At 37.3% G+C, this 14,400-nt stretch overlaps 1 protein-coding gene across 7 annotated transcripts; it reads left to right on the forward strand.

Annotated features, from left to right (window-relative positions):
* The first annotated feature begins 2,158 nt into the window (after nt 1-2,158).
* LOC131322327 (eukaryotic translation initiation factor 2A) lies at nt 2,159-12,593 on the forward strand. Of its 7 annotated transcripts, none has more exons than XM_058353620.1 (14): nt 2,159-2,445; nt 3,850-3,972; nt 4,060-4,414; nt 4,535-4,721; nt 5,932-6,166; nt 6,259-6,327; nt 7,109-7,210; nt 7,351-7,391; nt 8,841-8,974; nt 9,708-9,771; nt 9,863-9,959; nt 10,058-10,173; nt 12,167-12,189; nt 12,289-12,593. In XM_058353620.1, the coding sequence occupies exons 2-14, from the start codon at nt 3,933-3,935 to the stop codon at nt 12,374-12,376; spliced, it is 1,551 nt and encodes a 516-aa protein (XP_058209603.1). In that variant the 5' UTR covers nt 2,159-2,445; nt 3,850-3,932; the 3' UTR covers nt 12,377-12,593. The 7 variants fall into 7 exon arrangements, with proteins under 7 accessions (XP_058209603.1, XP_058209605.1, XP_058209607.1 ...); XM_058353622.1 differs by having other exon boundaries at nt 2,181-2,445; nt 3,912-3,972; XM_058353624.1 differs by having other exon boundaries at nt 2,182-2,445; nt 3,820-3,972.
* The last annotated feature ends 1,807 nt before the right edge of the window (nt 12,594-14,400 follow it).

The following is a 14,400-nucleotide window of genomic DNA, read 5'->3' on the forward strand; positions in this document are numbered from 1 at the left end:
TTTCTTTTTTTTTATAGAATTTTGTAAAGAAAAAGACAAAGAATGAAAAGGATTAGTAAACGAGAAGGGAAACAACTTTTTCTTTGATTGTTTTTGGAAAGAAATTCTATTTACTTGCTCTGTTTTTTTTGGTTGAACCTAGAGGTGGCAATCTCAACTCATATTTTGTAATCCGTCCAAATCTGCCCACTTATAACCCAACTCAACTCGCCCATATTATATAATGGATTGATATGAGTTCATATTTATATGAATTTAAGTGGGTTAAAAATGAGTTTAATATGAACTTAAACTAAAGACCCAGGACCCATAATACAAGCATAATGAATAGTACTTTAATTACGGAAAATGGGAAATCTGGATTTTGGCTTTTCTACTTCTTCGGTCGAGTGAGGAGGAGACAACAAATTATCATAGTGAAGAGGAGACAACGAATTATCATACATGTACACGACGCCATTAAATTGCCTCCTAATTATGAAGGCGTGACGAATAAATTCTTTTTTGTGAAAAAAAAAGCATAATTCAAAATCAATAACAATATGGTTACACCATTTGGCGCACACTAAATATACATCGCGTTGTGTCACAACTACCTTGGAGTTCCACACAATTGATCGACCAGTCCATTTGCCATCTCTAGAAAATACGATGTAAAAATTATACCTTGATCTCGTATTGAGAGAAAACAACCAAGAAAACCCCTTCTTCTTTTTTTGTCTTCATTTAAATTTTTCGTATTTGTTAGCTTTGCGTCAAACTTTTGTGACTTATTGATTTATATTGACGAGAGAAACTATAAAAGTAAAACACTTTGGACACGTAGGAAAATTAGGTTAACGCCCTCCGACTAAGTGTTGTCTATTACTTAAAGACAGTGGGGGACGACACGTAGGAAAATTAGGTTAATTAGGGAAGCTAATTTTGGTTTGTGCTTAGTAAAATGGGTCGGGTTGGGTTGGGTATGGTGCAATCTCAGTCATCTATTTGCGCAATCAACGGCTGAGATTCGTTTTCAATTATAATTGATCATAATTAATTGTTATCGGTCATAATTGATTTTCAATCCGGATCGTCGAAAAACACTTTGGACATGTGTGATTGGTCTCCGTAAAACCTTCTTTACGGAATGGTCTGCAAATAAGATTTTCGTGTTTGTTAAGTTTGCTTCAAACTTTTGTATCTTATTGATTCGTCTCGTCGAAAGGAATCGGAAAAGTAAAATTTTTTGATCGAAACTCATAATTTTCTTTAAAAAAGAAAAGAAGAAAAAAAAGATATCATGGATAAGGAACCATGTCGGAGAGAAGGGGAAAGGAAAAAAAAAAAGAAATAAAAGAAATAAAGAAGAGGAAAACGGATCGGGTTTGGGTTTGGCTTGACCCATATTTGACCAAACCCGATTCAATGCGTTTTAGTATATGACCCGCCCATATTTGACCTGTAACCAATTTCAACCCGCCCAAACCAACCCATTTGCCACATCTAATTGAACCTAATGGAAGTGTATGTGATTATCAAAAAAATGGAAGTGTATGTATGTATCTATCACCTCCGCCAATTGAGTATTACCCCCATCACACAACAATGACCATACGACCATTTGTAGGAGACTTCACTGCAACTACGGGGTGGTGTTAAGAGTACAATAATTATTCCATATTTGTAGGCACCACGTGGTGATGCCCGAACTCTTTTCTACCATACATTTATGTGTGGTGCAAAAGAGTGTGGCGTGCCTCATGAGCATTCCTTGAATAAATTTTCTGTTAAGAGGGTATTTAGCCCCAACAAAATACTATGGAGAGTTGAACCCAAGCATCTACGTCCGAGTTTTCACCTTTGAACCAACAAAATTTTTTTCCATGCCCCACAGTAGTACCGGGGCATGAACTCCCCATAAATATGACCGTTAGATTGAAATATGGATAAATCTTAGCCATTAGATCCAAACCACTCACAAAAACAAATGTCGTTTTATGATTTTTCCGAACAAAATTTTAATTTTACTTATCACAAAAATTGGCTTTACATATTATTTTCTATGACCACACTTATTGCAATGTATGGCTATAATGTATTGGAGTTGCATTAATGCATGACCACACTTACTAAAATAAGTGGAATTAAACAAATGGTTTCAAATTGAAAATGGGAGATCTAACCGTTGAGGGAAAATGGGGGCATGTGCACCCCAAACCGGACTCAGGCATCATAGCCGGATCCTGAACCAACCAAGTCCGAGTTTGCCTTTGACCCATGAATAAAACCCACTTATTCGAAATCGGCCTCCCATTATGCCGTAGACAGATGGGCCTGGATTATCGCTGGTGCATTCCTCTTTCCGGCTCGTAAAGGCCCATTCCTTGTAAGAAGTGTCAATTGTGTGCGCAGTCAATTGTGTCCGCCGGACGGCAACGCTGGACAGTCTCGAGCACTCCTTTGGTAATAAGCTTCTTTCTCTCTCTCTCTCTCTCTCTCTCTCAGGCATTCATTCTCTATCTAAAAACGCCCCAATTATCTATGATAACTGAAAGGGTTTAGTTTGTTTCTGTTTGAAGTTATCGTCTTTTAGGGTTTTACTCCACTTGCTGATCTGCACGTGTCGGTATTCGTATAGGTATTTGGTCGGAAATGTTTCAGTATTTGTAGTACTGTGTGGTTGGATTTGATTGTACCGAGTAGTTTCTACGTGATTTTGTTGCTTTGTATTTTGATTTTCTTCCTAGTGCTCTCAATTATACAATGCATGCCGATCAAATTGGAAAAAAAGTTCTTCATTAGTTTAATTCCATTATGATTATTCCTTTAAGTGTATAGAATTCGTTTATAGCAGGCGCGTAAATATGATGAAGGAAATTACCCAATTCCAATTCGATACACAGTAAAGCTGCCAAAACAAGGAGAAAGGGAAAAGGGGAGGGGGGAGGGGGGGGGGGGGGGGGGGGGGGGGGGGGGGCTCGCAATATTGGCGTCAGTCACCGTAACGATAGTGGTTGCAATGTCAGGGTTTCGGGGTGTTATATTCGTAGCGGTAAAGGTATCGGCAAACAGAGACGTGAATTTTTTTAAAATTTCACCACAACATAGGAAAAAATTACGGCTACCATATTGGTCCATTACTGCCAGTACGTATCGCCCGATACCCTTGCGTAACACTGTTACTGTGTTACATATGCTATTTTCCTTCACACTGCAATATCGGCCAAATTCAAATACGGTATGATGGTACCTAGTACCTACCGTCTACCTATACTATCGGCTGACACCGTTACGTATCACCGATATTTCAAACCATCAAATACCCATTTAGGTCCTCTTTTATTCTTTTTAGTTTTAGACTTTTAACATATAATTAGCATAATGTAGAGGGTATAATCCTATTCTCCAATTCGCACCTTGATAACTGATGATGTTTTTAGTGAACTCCGATTACTAAACCAACAACGATTAATTCTTATGTCTCAATCAATTTGGGTTCAGCTGCACGGATCCTATTTACCACTCAGCCATGTAAGGGGCTGTGTTTAGTTAAATTTGATATTTAGTATCATTTTCTTTTACCACAGAATCCCATGTCAATCTAATAGTCGAACTCTGATTCTTACATATTTCAAAGAAATAGTCATCCTGGGTGCCAATTCCAATTCTGCTACTTGATAAGATAAGTTTAATATATAGTTTAAAACAAGGTCATTAGCGTCATTGTGTTCTCTTTTCTTTCTCTGAGATGAGTTCGGTTTTTTCCTGGCACAGTTACTGTTTCTTGGTTAGTAATTATCTTAGTAGAATTTTCTTCATGCTTCTGCACTTGGTAAGTAAATGAAGACTGGATCTAAAATGGTGTAGAGCACTGAAGATTTGTTGGAGGCTTGGAGTCTGCGGATAACTGATTTCCCCCTTATTTTCAGATAACCGTCTACGGGCCTGTAATGGCAGTTGTGGACACATCTCCTTCTTTGGAGATTTTAGGTAATGTTACCCGACTACGTTAGCATTAGTTTAATATGCTAACCATTTTCTTTAATTTTCTTGTTCTCATAGTCTCATTTGTCCCAGTTAGAGGACCAGATGGTTTCACTGTTTGGACCGGTCCTCCTTACAGCAATGGTCAACCCGGCATCAAGCTCGAAAGAATCCCTTGCAGTAATGCAAAGTTTAGTGAAGATGGATGCAAACTAATGGTCATGAAATCTGACTCTGTAATTAGCATATATGATTGCAAAAGCTCCAAAGAGCTAAGGTCCTTTGAAGTCCCCAACATTCTTGGAGCCACTCTGTCCCCAAGTGGAACTTACCTTCAAACTTTCCAGAAAGCCTCATCGCCACAGGAAAAGAATGTGATCTTATGGAAGACGGAGACTGGAGAATCCGTTTATCATCTGTTCCAGAAGAACATGACGAAAACCACATGGTATGTGTAATAAGGGAGGTATTATATTTATTTTGGCTTTTGGCTTTTTGTTTTTTACTACTTAACTTGGTGTTTGATTTCCTTTTATATTTTTAATCATTTGATTGTTGTGCTCTTCAGGCCCTCAATACGATTTAGCTCTGATGAAGCTGTTGCATGTCGCATGGCAACCAATGAGATACAATTTTTTGACACGGGGGATTTTTCTAAAGGAATTGTGAATCGGCTCAGGATTCCTGGAGTTGCTGCTGTGGAGCTTTCGAAGAGTCCTGGAACCCATGTGGCGGTGTTTGTTCCAGAATCTAAGGTTTGTCATTCATAGCTCCATATTTTCTATTAAGTTATTAAGGGAAGATAGTGTTCTAAAACTCGGAAATACTCAGCGAGTACTCGGTGCCTAGCCGAGTAGAGTTAGGGCTACTCGGTGGGAATTACTCGGTGAGTACCCGGCGAGTACCGATTACTCGGTAAAATGAGATTACTCGGAAGTGGGAGAAAATCGAAAAAAAACTGAAGAAATGGGGTAAAATACATAATATGTTAAATTTGAAGGGTTTGTGTCGGAAGATGATACCGAAGAGGAGGTAGATGAGGATTTTGAGTTTGAATCTGATGGAGACCAAGTTATGGAGGGATATGGAGAAGAAGAGGAGGAATAATTGACTACTAATTTCGTACTTCGTTTCATTTGGTTTGAACATTGAACTTTGTAATTGACTATTAATTTCGTACTTGGTTTCATTTGGTTTGAACGTTAAACTTTGCAATGGACTAGTAATTTTGTACTTAGTTTCATTTGGTTTGAACTATGAACATTAAACTTCTCATTATGCATTATGAATATCATTTGGGGAACATATAAAAAAAAAATCCAAGTAATTTCTACTCGCCAAGTACTCAGCCTACAAGGTACAAGGTGGCCGGCCAAACGAGTACCGAGTACCGAGTTTTAGAACATTGAGGGAAGAAAAAAGTAGGTGCAGATCTATGCTGATCTGTATTTAACCTTTTTCAAGGATGTGTAAAGTTTTTTTCTCACTATAGATGATAATATCCTATGGACTTCCAAAATCAGGCCACTCTCTGGACTAGAAGTTCAGAACTATGCAAAGATTTTTAGCTCATGAATTTGCTGAGGAGTTGGTGTTTGTATGTGGTCTTTAGGTTTGTATTTTAGTTAGTCATGTTTCGAACATATATGAGGTTGCGTGTTCTAAATTTCTTAACAAGTGCTGTAAACTTCCTAAAGCAAGACAATTTTGAAGAATGAATTATTGTGGGAATATATAACATTTTGAAGTTGACTGAATGTATCCAATTATTGACATCTTTAATTTTTGCTAGAAGTTGGAGCCGAAAATTTATTTCCTCAAAGAATATGAAATAGATTCATATTGATCTCATATTCTGACATTCCTCATTCCATTGAAGGAACCCCTTCACGGACCTTTCTCTAAGCTGTATCAAGGATTAGGAATTTGGTTATGTTCCTTCTGCTGATCAATGTGTTCTTGTAGGGGATCCCTGCCAGTGTCCAGATATTTGTTTGTGGAAAGGATTCACAGAGTCAACCTGTTGCCCGAAGGAGTTTCTTCCGATGTTCAACAGTGCAGCTGAATTGGAACTCTGGTTCTACGGGGCTCCTAGTCGTAGTGCAATCAGATGTTGATAAAACCAACCAGAGTTACTATGGAGAATCAAAGTTGAACTATTTGACAACAGATGGGACTCATGAAGGAGTTGTACCACTAAGTATGTTCCTCTCCCCACTCCCAACAAATTATTCCCTTGTTCCGTATCATTAGGTTTGTCTTTAATCATTTGATGCTTGGAGTATTTGGCAGGTAAAGAAGGGCCTGTCCATGATGTGCAATGGTCATGTTCTGGTTCAGAATTTGCCGCTGTTTATGGATGTATCCTTCTTCTTCTAGCATATTAGTGTGAGCTATTGAAGTTCGAATTTAGCAAAAGATGTAAATTGTCAAGCAGGCAATTACTTGAGAGCAACAGGAGTGCATAGACCTCCATGATCATCTTACGTCTGATGCAACTATAGTCAAATTATTGGAGCCTATCTTTTAAAGGAACCTGAAATGTTTTGTGTTTTTAAGTATTCTATTTTATCATCTTGCTATTTGTTTGTAAAGGCTTCCCTGCCAATAATTATGGAGTAAAACACCCCCAAAGGAGTTGAGACTAGTTCGCGTTGAAATCATTTGGACCCCGTTCGTTTTGGGGTTTTGGATTTTGGATTTTGGATTCTGGATTCTAATCACTATCCTATTTCTCTCCAATCATTACTCTCATTTTTCTCTCTATCTCTCTCCAATCATTACCCCTATTTCTAATCATTACTCTATTTCTCTCTACACTCATTACCTACAAATCCAAATCCAAATCCAAATCCAAATCCAAAATCCCAAAACGAACTGGGTCTTGTTGCCTATTTCTCTTCAGGGGTGTTTATCGCAATATGGATCCACTTGTTCACATATGAGTCTCAGATGCTACACAGCCTACACTTAAGTCTGCATTTAGTGGTAGACTGGGTTGGTGTTGTTACTGAAAGTTTTAGAGGATTAATGAGGGGAATTGGGATAATTATCTTAGGTTATTCACTGCAACTCTGCCTCTCGTAATCTGATTTTGATACTTGGCAATTGGCATATGTTAGCATTCCTTGACATTCTTCAGTTATGCCTGCCAAGGCAACAGTGTTTGACAAGAAGTGTAATCCTCTTCTTGAGCTCGGAACAGGCCCTTACAATACAGTCAGATGGAATCCAAAAGGGAAGTGTATCCTTTGATGGAAAAAGACATTTTTTTTGCTTTATTGTAACTTACGTATCTAGCAAGGACATGTTGGGCTGTTGGCCGCCTATTTTTCTCTAGTTTCTACTATTTTTAGTTGTGGCCTTAATTCAACTGCTCTATAGTTCTATGCTTGGCTGGCTTTGGAAACTTACCTGGTGATATGGTATGTTGATAATTTCTGACTGCAATGTGTGGCTTTGACGTCCTCTGGATCACAGTTTGTGAACATTCTCATTCGAAGCCTTATTTGCTACGAATTGCTGCTTCTGTTCTAGTAGTAATTCCTTAAATTTGGAGGCTTCGGTTTTTGTCTTATTATGCTTGTAATTATTTTCTAAAAGATGACTGATTCCAGATTTTCTATGGTAGATGAGATTCCTAGGATTAGAAATAGAGCAGTTTCCTAACATGCAGGTCATTGTTACTATGGATAGATTCATCGCATAGGACGCCTTGGTGGGTTCCACAAGTGTCGTTGTGTTAGTAAGTGTGGCATTATTGATTGTTTTTTTATGAAAGCCCCAATGGTAAAGTGTCATACACGTTTTTAGGTGTGTATGAAAAGTGTGGTTGTCGACAAAACACCTATCCACCAAAAGCTTGTTAACGTACGAAAGCTGAAGTCTGGATGAGACTACAAGAATTCACTCTATAGTGGCAGAACATAATTATATAGAAGATGCTAATAGATATGCACTAATTTAGGTTATTGGTGTCCAATGTCCATCCTCATTTTCTGATACAAAAAGTTTACTAATAACTTCATGTTCTTATCGAATTTGAATGCTTCATTAGTACTATTACCTGCATTTCGAGTGCGTGCACTAGGTTTTCCTTTCCTTTCTCATTTGGCTTATCGGAGCAATCTTGTGTGATTTGATTTTAATTCGGAAACAGAGATAAGTATGGTGATCTTGGGCCTTTCATGGTACAATATTGCTCCTCTCCTAATGTGTAGACAGACAAAATTTGAGTACGAAGTACCACAATTTTTTAACATCAGTATGCATGGATACAACGAAAAAACTTGTAAGTTATATAGTTATCAATTACTACACACACAAAAACACCTATCTCCAATAAAAGATGACACTAGTTGAATGTGTAAATGCGTTTCTATGCATGACTAAACAAAATTCATGGCACACTATAAAACTCAATAGTCTAAGCACAACAAAAGAGGAACTACTCACAAGCATTGTCTTTATTGTCGGAACAACTCAGAACACTTGTCTGCCATTCCAAACGTTTCGAACGAAAACATTGATGATAAAGAGATACTACACGGTGTGTCCAAGGCACACATGTCGGACACTGTTGCAACGACTAAAAATCTATTATCTATCCTTCATAACTCCTCTTTAATTCCAACAATCTCTCTGTGAGTTTTTCATCAGTCTTCTTCTGCTTTTTCTGGGTTTTTTTTTTTTTTGGGCAAATGGGCTCAAGTCCTCATCTACTATTGCAGCTTCTTGTGCGCTAAAATGCATATTGAGGGTAAAGATGTATCTTTCACTTTGCCACATCATGTCATAATAACTCCACTGCTACTCCCCCAGTAAAACATTTTTAAAATTTTCTATTTCATGTTCAAGCTATTTGCATTGTTCAGGCTTTTTGGGACTATATGGAGAAAAGGCAGCTTGGGACTACTAAGGCTGAATGGTCAGTAACAAGTGAATGGTCTCCCGATGGTTGCTATTTCATGACTGCCACAACAGCTCCAAGACTACAAGTTGACAATGGGTATATCGATCGTTAACTGATTGTTGATTTGGTGCTTGAGCAAGAGTGTCTTTAAACGTCATTAATCACTGTTTTACTGTGTTTTTAAATAGAAAATACTTTACCGATGGTCACTAATTTCCAGACTCCAGAGGGGTTACTTGAATCTGAAATTGCAATCCATAGATCAGGCTTCAAATCATCGAGAGTAGTTATTTCAACGATCTTTTTTTTTTTCCTTTGGGTATGAGCTATACTATTAGTGGGTTAAAAATCCGTTTGGATGGCATATCTATACATACGATTTTGGTGGTTGAGCTGGTGAGAGACTTTCTGATAGGTCACTGTTCCAAACTACGTAAGTGATTTAACAATCCACTTGGATGGCACATCTATGGTTCCGATTTTGGTGGTTGAGTTGGTGAGAGACTTTCTGATGGGTCACCCATAAAATAGTTTCACTCAGTTAATCAGTATGTCGTTGATGACCAAATTTGAGAATACTGAAATGAAAATTTAAGGAAGGTACTCCTGTAACTTCAGCGTCACGTGTCAGAATATTTTGATACTCATGATCAATACACTCCACAGTTTTTTACATTGACCATGTAATCAAACAATGCCTACAAGTATGGAAAAACCTTGTAATAGTAAATGTGGATTTTTGTAGACTTCAAGACAGTTTGAGGTGTTAGTCTTGCTGTAAGTGAATATTTTTGCTGATAGTCTGCTTTGTTTTCTCTTCTTTTTGAAGGATTAAGATTTTTCACCACAATGGATCATTGTACTTCAAGCAGATGTTTGACAAACTGTATCAGGTCAGTTTTCTTATTGATATTTTCCTAATCAAATCCTTAATCTGCTTCCTTCTTCCAACTCCGTTATATTTGCTGCCAACTATCTATTCAGGCTGAATGGAAACCAGAATCTCCATATAGCTTTGGCAATATTGCAGAACTTGTCAAGTCTGTTGATTCTTTGAAGATTGAAGAAAACAAAAAACAAGGTTTTTTTTTCTCTCGTTTTAAATAGCTATACGGATTCTTATCTTCAGTTTTTATGAAAGTCAATACTTGGGCAACTGAAGAGGCTTATTATCTTCAGGACAAGGGTCAAAATCCTCCAACCCCTCGGCAAAATCTACCTCGGCTAACACTCCACAGAAACCTGCTGCATACCGTCCACCTCATGCTAAGACTGCAGAGGCCATTCAGGCTGAGGTATGCATACCGCTAGTCCTGATTTCTTTTTAACTGGGTTCACTAATTTCAATGGCTTGCACCTTTGAAATCAGCTTTGAGACTCTAGGAGTCCTTAGATATGGATAAAATAACTAAATAGTTTCATGGTGGATGTTGTTCACAAATGATTTTGTCTTACTAGATGAAACTAAGGGAGTTAATCAGAAATCTGGAGGGAGGCATTGGAGTGAAAAAAAGGTTAAGTACATATGATAATTGCAATACTTATTTAGTAGCAATAGGAGTGTCAACAACGAAGAAGTAAAGAGTCAATATCATAAGCTACCTTTAGGTGAAGTTTTTTGTTTTAAAGGTTCGATTTTCTACAAGGATGCAGAGATTGCAGATGATGTACTCATATGATCAAAGTAGATAGGCTTAATTGGAGGGGTGCTTCTGGTGTATGCATAGATTGGTACCTATAAATTGGAAGAAGTTTATTTTATAGAATGACGTTACGGCCACCGTGAATATCGAAATTGTGGGCAGCTAAGAGACCAGATAAATAAGATGAATGAGGGGGTTACGGCGTATAGAAATGAAAACATTTGTGACTTGGCAGGGATAGCACTATTGAAAATAAGTTGATAGAAAGTAACTAAGATGGTTCGGTCACATACAACAGAGAGCAGTATATGCAACAGTTAATGGAAATTCTAGGCCCTACGAGGACGGGACGGTCTAAACTAAGAGCATCCGCAATGGTAATAATCAAAACCAATAATCAAAATGTGCCATGTCAGCATTTGATTATTCATTTAGTCCATAATCAAACTTAATAACCTCTACCTCTACATTGGTTATTTTTGCATCCCTAACCAAAAAACCCACCACAATACACAATGCACATTTGTCCAATCGCAAACGAGTTCCAATCATACATCCGACCATACCAAATTATTCGTCTCGATGAGACGATTCCAATGTGGGGAGTTTTTGAGTTTTGAGTTTGGTTATTGAGTTTTGATTATTGGTAGAAGTTGTTAAGTTTGGTTATGAAAAGGGTGGAATTTGGTTATTTGCTAAAAGACTTGTAACTTATTACAATATGGGGTGTTTTTTGAGTATTGTTGTTAAATTTGCTTATCCACATCCATTTGCTTATTACAATGGGGATGCTCAAATACGGAATGCCGTCATAAATAAAGGATACATATTTAACAAATTTCATTGATCTGCGAACAAATATTCAGATAGATGATCCCAATTAATTAGGACAAAGGCTTAGTTTGGTTTGGTAAGCTCTGGTTAACATTGTTAATGGAATGGTAAAAACTGTACCCCTTATCCCTCATCATTGGGGTTCCATGTTTCAGTCAGAGGAAATTTCGTTCTATTCTGTTGGTACTTATTCCTTGTGACATTAATTAGGAAATAGGAATACAGTAATCTCCTTCACTGCGTAATAGTGTTTGACTAGGGTGTGTTCCACTAACTAAAATAAGTACTACTTATTTTTCAAATAAGTACTTATTTTTTGAATTAAAGATGATGTATTGTGAGAGAATGACCTGTCTTGTAAAGTGGAAAATAAGTTCTTCAAAAATAAAAACCTTAGCGGAACGGGAACTGTAGAGGTGGAGGCCTCGTCTACATGGATTGAGGTACAGCAGGTAACCAACTGCTATAGGACTACATCCAGGCTTCTCTTGTTTTGACCTCCTGAAATCAAGAGGGGCTATAAACATTTTGTGAACCAGCAACCGTTTCCACCTGGATTTGTTATAAGTTTCTTCTGAACTCTTTCAACTTCATTGCATTGATGTATGTTGAATTGCACAAGGGTAATTTGCAACTTCAACCTTCAAATTTTCAACATGTGGTTTCCAGATTCTACTTTTTTTATTTTTTTTATTTTTTTTATTTTTTTGCATTTTCTCTTGTTATTTTTTTTGATCATCCATTTTCTCTTGTTGTTCCTTGTTCTTTTCGCTCCTTAATCTGTTTCTGATGATATTGATACTAATGACAGTTATTTGGACGAGGCCCTACACAGTAAGTTCTCTCTCTCTCTCTCTCGATCGATCGATATCGATATGTTGAGTTTTGGTTGCCATTGTGAATGTTTGATGTTTGTCCTTCCCTTTCGTTCAGAGAAATGAGCAAGAATGCGTTGAAGAATATGAAAAAAAGGGAGAAACAAAAAGAGAAAAAAGCTGCTGAAGCTACCAGTGGTTCATGATTGAAGGATTTCAATTAAGCATCGGTCTGTGACATTACATAGAGTTGAGTTCACCCCCTAGCATTGCTTTCTTGATGTGATTGGGTTTTGATTTTCTGACAACTGCCCCCTAGATGTAATGTTTCGTCCTAACGATAAACTTTTCCATGGCGATGACATTAAATATAGGAATTTTGTATGGAGAGTGATTTTGTCCCTCTCCAAATTGTTTATGGCACTCGAGTGCAAAATCAACTCATATTGATTTTGCCACTCCCCAAAAGTTAACAATTCGGGGGTGGCAAAATCAACCCATATTGATTTTGCCACTCTACGGTTAATAATTGGGAGAGTGGCAAATTCACTCCCCTTTTGTATTTCTGGGTCTTTTATGATTGTGTGAAACTTCTACATGCTTCCTCTATCCCAAAATGTTTGTTGGGTTGGCAAAACGAGAACCGAAAAACAATCTTACAAATTTTCCGAGGACAGTTCAGAACAATTTCAACAATTTAATAGATACTGTATTAATGAGTTATTTCGATTTATGATTTATCCTTAAAAAATTTACTATTATTTTTAAGTTATGATTTCACAAACCGTGCACGTAATTTGGGCGGAGGGAGTATTATTTTGGAAGGATGTGGGATTTTGTGGAGGAAGTGTGTCATTCTGATGGTTGTGTAACTATCGCCCGTAGAGTTGGTATAACAGAAAGTTTGTCCACACAGACAATTCGAGCACAGATCGCAATGTGGGGTTTACTACGAGTAACACAAACGATCTGAGCCATTCATTAACTTTTTTTAACGGTTCCGTTAAAAATCAGTTCAATCTGATACCTATGAATGCTCGATCTGATCATCTAACTTTTTATTCATCCAAAAACTTGACTGAAAATTAGATAATTAGATCGAGTACTTATAGGTAATAATTGTATTGAGCTGATTTTTTTTGGAGGCGGATCCCGTCCATTTGCTTCGAACCAGTTCGGTTACTTGGTGCATCTGGACTGTCTAAAAGTGTTTTGGACGACTCAGATTTAAAGGGGTGTTTTTAAAAAAATAATAATCATAAACACTCTTTAAATCTGAGCCGTTAAAGACACTTTTGGACGCACAGTCTTATCCATCAGCAGTTCTTTGTATTTAAGCAGATGCTTCATGCTTGTTAATATAGAGAGGTGGGTCTTTGTAGGTTGGTGTCTCAACTTTTGGTTAGTATTAAACTTTTGATCTGATAGTCATTGAGTAAAGTCAGGCCTTCAGTATTTCATGTCATTTGGAAGTATTCCAAACTGTAAGTCATTCTATTTGAGAGTGGCTTAAAGATTACCTTGTCGTCCACCGTAATTCTATTATGGTGGCGACTCCAAAAAATACTTCATTCATACAATATGAGTTAGTTGATAAATTTTGTAGTAAAACATTATGGCCCATTTGGTTGGCTGGTAACTAACGAAGGACAGGGGTGGAACTATGTAGAGGGGAGCGTGGCACGTGCCTCCTCCGTTTCAAAAATAGTAAAAAAGAAAAGAAAAAGCACAGATCTAGAGCACGTTAAATACAAAGAAACACGTTAAATGCAAATATAGGGGGATTTTCACTTACACCCTCCTATATTTTGAGTGAATTGCAGAGATGCCCCTTAACTATATTTGTAAAGACCTACACCCCTTGCACTATGGATTCAAGTGAGACTGTTACTTATTCCATTTAAATTGACGAAAAAGCATACTTTTGCACATTTTGTGGCATTTTCTCCACCAAATAAGTTTTTAAAATTCCTTTACTGACCTTAAAAACCATTTACAAGTTAGTTAAAGACTTTTTGGCCAAAAAACAAAGCATCCTAAGTTCCTAACTCTCTTTCTCTCACTCTTTTATTTCTAACTCTCTTTCTTTCCCATTGTAGCTATGACTTGCAGCCCAATATATGTGCCTTTCATTTGCTGAACTTAAAAGTTAGCCAAATTAAAGGTTAGCCCATACAATTTTGACCTAGAATATACATGGTACTATTAACCAAAGTCGAGATTTAATGGC

This window comes from Rhododendron vialii, chromosome 4a, assembly GCF_030253575.1.
Source record: "Rhododendron vialii isolate Sample 1 chromosome 4a, ASM3025357v1".
Taxonomy (NCBI): Eukaryota; Viridiplantae; Streptophyta; class Magnoliopsida; order Ericales; family Ericaceae; genus Rhododendron; species Rhododendron vialii.